The sequence below is a fragment of the Mastomys coucha genome, chromosome X, assembly GCF_008632895.1.
Source record: "Mastomys coucha isolate ucsf_1 chromosome X, UCSF_Mcou_1, whole genome shotgun sequence".
Classification (NCBI taxonomy): domain Eukaryota; kingdom Metazoa; phylum Chordata; class Mammalia; order Rodentia; family Muridae; genus Mastomys; species Mastomys coucha.
The window spans coordinates 42455630-42462114 of NC_045030.1; the positions used below are offsets into that span (position 1 = coordinate 42455630).

The 6485-nt window shown below is 48.9% G+C and overlaps 1 protein-coding gene across 1 annotated transcript in view; it reads left to right on the top strand.

Moving 5' to 3' along the window:
• The first annotated feature begins 4130 nt into the window (after positions 1–4130).
• The window catches only part of LOC116091265 (homeobox protein OTX1 A-like), a 26052-nt gene continuing 23697 nt past the window's right edge, over positions 4131–6485 (top strand). Inside the window, exons 1-2 of the mRNA XM_031372490.1 lie at positions 4131–4177; positions 6219–6264. Of these exons, the coding sequence (XP_031228350.1) occupies positions 4131–4177; positions 6219–6264 (93 nt within the window). The remainder of the gene's footprint in view (positions 4178–6218; positions 6265–6485) is intronic.

Genomic DNA, 6485 nt, shown 5'->3' on the forward strand with positions numbered 1-6485 from the left:
TGTTCCGGAGCAATCAATCAGTGCAGAGAACTTGCTACACTCTCTCCTGCCATTTGTGAAGGGTCTTCTTCAATGGTCCCTACCTATGCCTTGTGAACAAGGGGTATAATAGAGATACCCCATTTAGACCTGAGTATTAGGCAGGAGGTTTAGGGACAAAGGCAAGATGGCCTGAACCAAGAGGTTCCCGCCCTCCTGTCCTTATCAGAAGCCTGTGCTTGCAAAAGCCCGCCCTTGCCAAAGCCTGGACTTTCCAAAAGCCCGCCCTTGCAAAAGCCAGGTTTTCAAAAAGCCCGCCCAAAAGCTAGGTTTAAAAAAAGCCCGCGCAAAAGCCAGGCTTCCCAAAGCCCGCGCAAAATACTGGACAAAGCAAGCTCCTAGTTCCGGATTCCAACGTGGCCAGTGCACCTCAGGTCCACCCACAGGGGCCAACATTCCCCAAATAAGGCTATGGCCTCAGTACCTCACCATCACACCACAAGGCTTTCCACTCCCCTTAAAGAAACCTTTACCCCAGCCCAGCCTTGGGACTTCCCAGACCCCCTCCTGGAAGGTCAGGGAACCTGCCCTAGAGCTGCACCAGTAAACCTGCCTCTTCCCTCTGCATTCCTTCAGCTGACTCAGTTCATTAGGTTGCAGGAGAAGCCATTCAGTGTGTGTGTACCCCAATACTCTCTTAATTACTGTGCATGGTCCAGTTGTGGACCACTAACAAACACTCTACTCTGAGCTGGTCAGGAGACATTATATATTTGGTGAAGAGCAAAGCTGGCAGGTCCTGGAGGCTTGGATAAACTAGGGTTTTTTTTTTTTTTTTTTTTTTTTTGCACAGGGAATGCTGGGAGAGGATCTGGAGGAGGAATGAAGTCTGAGCAGAGCTCATGCCTTCAGGCTGTGTGAGTCCGATGGAGCCCAGTGCTTATCTCCTAGATCCATGGGGGTTTGGAAAACTCTGAGAGCTGTTCTCAGCCTTGAAAGGGTGTGTGTGTGTGTGGGGGGGAACAGTAGTTTTTAGGGGCTTCGGTGGGGGGGGGGTCTCAGGGAACCTGATATCCTGAAATCTTCCACCTTCTTCACCAAGAGAGACCTCCTCTTTCTTCCTGACCACCCTGCCACCACCTGATCCTGCTGCTGCAGCTGCAGCTGACACTCCCACCAGGGCTCCTAGCTGACTTCCTGAGGGTGTTTCACAACCACCTTTCCCTAAGATAATCACCAAGTTTCATGGAGGGATCAACACTGGTAACTCCTAGAGAAAGAGGGATGGGGTCACTAGGGATTCCAAGATATACAGAGGAAGGTTCCCCAGACTCTTGGTTTGACATTCCAGAAAAAGATTAATTTTTTGAGTTCCATTTGGGTTCCTGCCACCAAACTTCCAAGTACAAACTGTTATCTCCAGACCGATTGACTTCTAGCCTGCCACATCTGGTGCCATCAGCCCTTTCACAGGGCCAAAACTCCTTGAACTGAATCTAGAGGTGGCTTTGGGCTCTGCTCCTGGAGTCCATGGTGTGGACTGGAGATGCGCCATTGACACTCTCTATGGGGAGTTGTGAGCAAATGTGAACCAATCTCTGCTTAGCCCAAAGGAAGGGATTGAGCTGTTTCCTTCCGTGTTGTAACCAGCTCTCCCGTATCCTGAAACATTTCAACTCAATTTGCAATGTCTTAGCTCTTCAGGAGATTTCCTCCTTGATGGAATGCCTTGTCTTGGAGGAAACTGCAGCACAAAGTGTGTATCCCGCAGCAGAGCCAGTCCTGTTGAGGCAAGCTCTAGGTGGCCGCACGCCTGAATGGGATGCTCACTCAACTCCCTACCATTGAGAGAAGATGTCCCTTTGCTGTAGCTCAGAGTGCTATGCAAGGGACCATGCCAAGTGTCTCTGAGTAGGCTACCTTCTTAAAACGTGGGCGGAGCTTCATGGGAGACCAGCTAAAGAGGTTCAAAACGGTTCCCCGATCTGATCAGAATACTTAACCTGTGAAATCTGTCTGGGGGATAGATTTTCTATTGACACATTAGGAGGAGAAAAAAAAAACTTTCTGCTGTTCATTGAGGAAATTTTGCAAACAGCCCTTCATCCAGCTACCCAAAGTCCACACAGCCCTTCCAGTGAAGGGGCCATGGTCTGCACAGTACTTCCTCCTGAGGGGGCCATGACCTGTTTCCAGTGAGTTTCCTTGGGGACTGGAGTTACTGAGGTCACAGCCACCACTGGCAGGGGCTCTGATGTACCTATCTTACTGCTGGGTTTGCCAGGCATTTAAAGAACTTTCCATGCCCCAGAGAGTGCTCAGAGCATATCTCCTTGCAATGGTCACCTCCCACCTTCTCGATGTTTCTCTGAAGCCATTTCAGCCCAAAGTGGCAATGCCCCATGTCCCCCTTCAATAAAAGCTGGCTATTTATTTCCATCAAAACAAAACTGACCTGCTGCAATCCGCCTATGGCTGCAGCTGTTTGGCAAGGCGTTCATAGGTCTAGGCATTGATTGGAGTTGGTATTGATAGGTGGAGAGATCTGACCTCGAACATATTTACAATTCCTGTCAGTTCTCCTGCCATGAATAGCTCTATACTCAGCTAAGTGGGCACGTGTATTAGCTGTCTTTTCAAATCAGTTAACTGATCATGACCAGGGAGGTATCTCTAAGCACCCTTTTGATGTTTGGAGGGCTGAAACGCTGGGATAGTACCACACTAGGCCAGTGTGTTTCAACAGTAATGATGATACAAGTAGTGTTCAGGATAGCCTGGGATACATGAGAGACTGTCAGAAAGAAGCAAAGACAGACACCAAAGGAAAACATTGTTTTTACTGTCTCGGGTCCTATTAACACCCCACCAGGATCGCCAGGATCCTGAAACACATTCGATCAGAAGAGTCAGTTTTCCAAGAGGACTATACTCGACTTCTGTTTGTACCCTTAAAACGTCTTTAGTGCCTACTCTACGCAGGTATTGTTGCAATATACCCTCACCCCTAAGTTGTTTACCTACATTACTCCACCAAGAGGCCATTTGCCCATGCGGTTCAGCACTAGCAGACATGAGAAGTACAATAGTGGTTATTGTATGAGATCTCAGATGGACAATCTTTACCAGCAGTCTGGAGTATGTTACCTTTTTCAAGGGTGGCATTGGGTACTTCCAGTACTATATTGGACAAAACATTGCAAAAAAAAAAAAAAGAAGAAAGAGAGAGAGAGAGAGAGAGAGCAGGATGCCACTGCTGAATGTGGAGGCCTGTGACTGGCTTGGCTTTCAGAGTCCTTAAAGACTCTTGCAGCAAGCAGAGACATCAGAGTTGATCACGTCCACTAAAAATCATCGCATGCAACACACAGACACTGCTGTGTGGAATCTGGGATCATGAAAAATTCCCCAATAGCACCAAGCCTCAAACCTCATGTGAGCTCTGGCCCTCTGCCCCACAATCCATGCTAAAGACAGCTTGCAAGCGCTCTCATAGCCCTACTCCAAAAGTCCTCTCTAGGGTCCACGAGCAGTGGCCAGGACTGCCCGGCAGACCTTAGAAGGTGTCCTAAAAGTATGATTCAGTGCCCTGGTACAGGATGCTTCCACCTACCCCGTAATTCAGGCCATGCACTACCCCCATCCTCACTTGAGAGGCACACCCACTGGGAAAGGAAGCACAGAGAGGGCCAATAGCAGCCTTGAAAGAGGAGGACCTGAGCCTGTAAGTCCCCAAGTTGCTGAAAGCCCCCAGGCCAGGCTGCTGCCAAATACATCAGCAAGGGGGACCAGCCTCTAGGCTTCTGAGGAGCAGCAGGCATGGAGCCCCAGCATTATGACTACTCTGAGGACCTCTACTATTATCTGGAGGAGTATGAGGAGGATAACGGCCCCTACTCTGAACAGAGGGGCATCAGCATCATTGGGTGGCATCGCCAGTGATGACCATCAAAGCCAGTGAGAACCAACAGGGCAAACTGAACCACGACCAGGTTCCTGATAACGACCTGGATCCTGAAGGTGACCAGAGGGAGCAGGAGCCCGTGGAGACTGGCCAGGAGGAGCCAGCCTTCCAGCTGCCTGAGGTTCCAAAGCGCCAGGGCAGGAGTCACCGGATCCAGTTCTGCTTCACACAGTGGTAGGTACAGGATATGGAGACCATGTTCCAAGAAACTCAGTGCCTGGATGTGCTCACAAGGTACGTGGTTGGCATCTGACCTCCAGGGGCTAGCGCTCATGTTGAGCTGACCTTTACTCCTCCCAGGCCCTGTCATCCCCAGTCACTTCCCTGCTACTGGTAAACTCTGCCCAGAGATGGGACTGGGGAAAGTGCTTTGTGACATCAGGCTCAAAGCATCACTCAGTGGGGGTCAGGGAACGGGTGAGCTTAATACTCATATGCCTTTTTCCTCACTTCTCTATACTGGTGCACCTCTGAGAAATGAGAAAGGAGAGTCTCAACTACTCTGATGCTGTCAAGTAATTTTTGATTTGTCTGACAGAGTTCTACAAGGCGGTTCCTCCTCATGACAGAGAGTAAGAAACATTTCACTTGATCTTCCACCCCAGAGCCTGACATCTCTCATGTCTAAACAGGAGGACTCTAAAAACCTCCTGTGCTGGAGCTGCAAGTCCCTTTCCTGCCTGTGTTAGCAGAGTTCTCGGGCTTTTTGGCTGTGGTGTCAGTGGTGGTCAGTTCCTGTTGATCTGAATTCCACAGCCTTGTTTGGCCATAGCCCCTCATTGTTTAGAATCCCTCCTATGGGGAGTTGAGGGTTGGTTTTGCCCTGTGGCTAGAGGGAGTGAGGCAGCTGTTACCTGAAGTGTCAAATACCTTTTCAGTCCCAGGCAGCTGGCCTTTCTCAGGTAAACCCTGAAATGGAGTTACTGGATTGAGTCCTTTCAGGCTCAATGCTTTTGTGCTTCTGTTGTCTGAGTTGGTATTTCCACACACAGGCTAGAAGCTTTCCTGTTCTCTCCTCTCCCAACAGCACCTGTCAGTTACTTCTTGTCACATACAGCTGCCATAATGTGCTTGGCATTTGGTTGCCAGTGCTGAGGGACTTCGTGTTTGCCCCTTGGCCAGTCCACAAATGATCCTGCCCACAGCCACCCTTTTCTTGTTTGTTCATATTAAGGGAATGATTGGTTTTCGAAAATGGATTTTGCTTGGGTTCCTGACAGAAATGGAACAGTGAGTGTGACCTAGGCTAGCCTTTAAAGGGGCACCATGCCTCTCTCTCTGGTTTTCAAACCTCGGAATAAAAATCTGAGCCAGCTTGCTTTGGCTACCAGCCTCCCCTTATTGATTGTGGGTTTTGAGAAGGATGTGTCTAAATTTCTTAGGGCTGACCGTGATCTGCACCTCGATCTCACTTTGACCTCATAGTGGGATCCTTCTGGTTCAGTTTGCCATTGTTGGTGGCATCAGTTCTGGCTACAGGCCGTTGAATGATTTGGTGCATGGAGGATTTCAGTTGCAATGCTGTCAAATTTATCCTGTTTTCTTTCCCCATCCCTGCCCAATCCTGGCTGATCTTTTCATTAGATCCTTTAAGAATTTACTTGAGGGGCTGGCGAGATGGCTCAGCGGGTAAGAACACTGACTGCTCTTCTGAAGGTCCTGAGTTCGGATCCCAGCAACCACATGGTGGCTCACAACCACCCTAATGAGATCTGACGCCCTCTTCTGGTACCTCTGAGACAGCTACAGTGTATTGTGCTGGATGAACAAGCAAGCTAGCAAGCAGGGCAGCCGTCCTGAGTTCAGTTCCCAGCAGCCACATGATGGCTCAGGCTCATTGGTACAGCTGCAGTGTACTCGTACACATAAAAGAAATAAATAAATAAATGTTAAAAAAAAAGAATTGACTTGTATCGGAGTGGGATGAATACCATACTGTCATCATGCGTCCTTTCATATACTTCAACATTTTCCTATGTTCAAAGTTTGCATAGCACGTTCATCATAGACCTTTGCCCCTCTGTTCACTTATACAATACCTCGTTAAAATTATCAGTGTGAGCTAATTAAAGTTGGTAAAGATGATCTTGAGCAACCTGGTATAACACAACACTTTAAAGATTGTGAGGAGGTGAAACCCTTTGTTAAAGGAGCCTGGTTTTGTCAGCCACTTGAACGTCCCTGTGGAGCTGAGCAGGAAGAGGAGGACACACCATGCCCATCCTCTGACTATCCTCATGATGTGGCTTAATGATGTGTGGCTTGCTCTACACAGAGGTGTGCTTGCCAGAAACATGAACATGCCTGAATCCAAGGTGCGGGTCAGTAGATCTGAGAAGGCAAGGTGCTTCGGGTCTTGGGCCGAGTCTTTCCAGGTTTCTCCAGTAGGTGGGTGCTGGTTCTCTTCCTTCCATGGAAGTCACTGGCTCCATGATCAGAAGGCAGAGTTCCTCCACTCCAGCTAGTGCTATTTACTAGTTCTGGAGGGACCTGATTTCCTGGAGGAAAAGGAAATGCAAAGCAACCCTATGCTGCTTACATT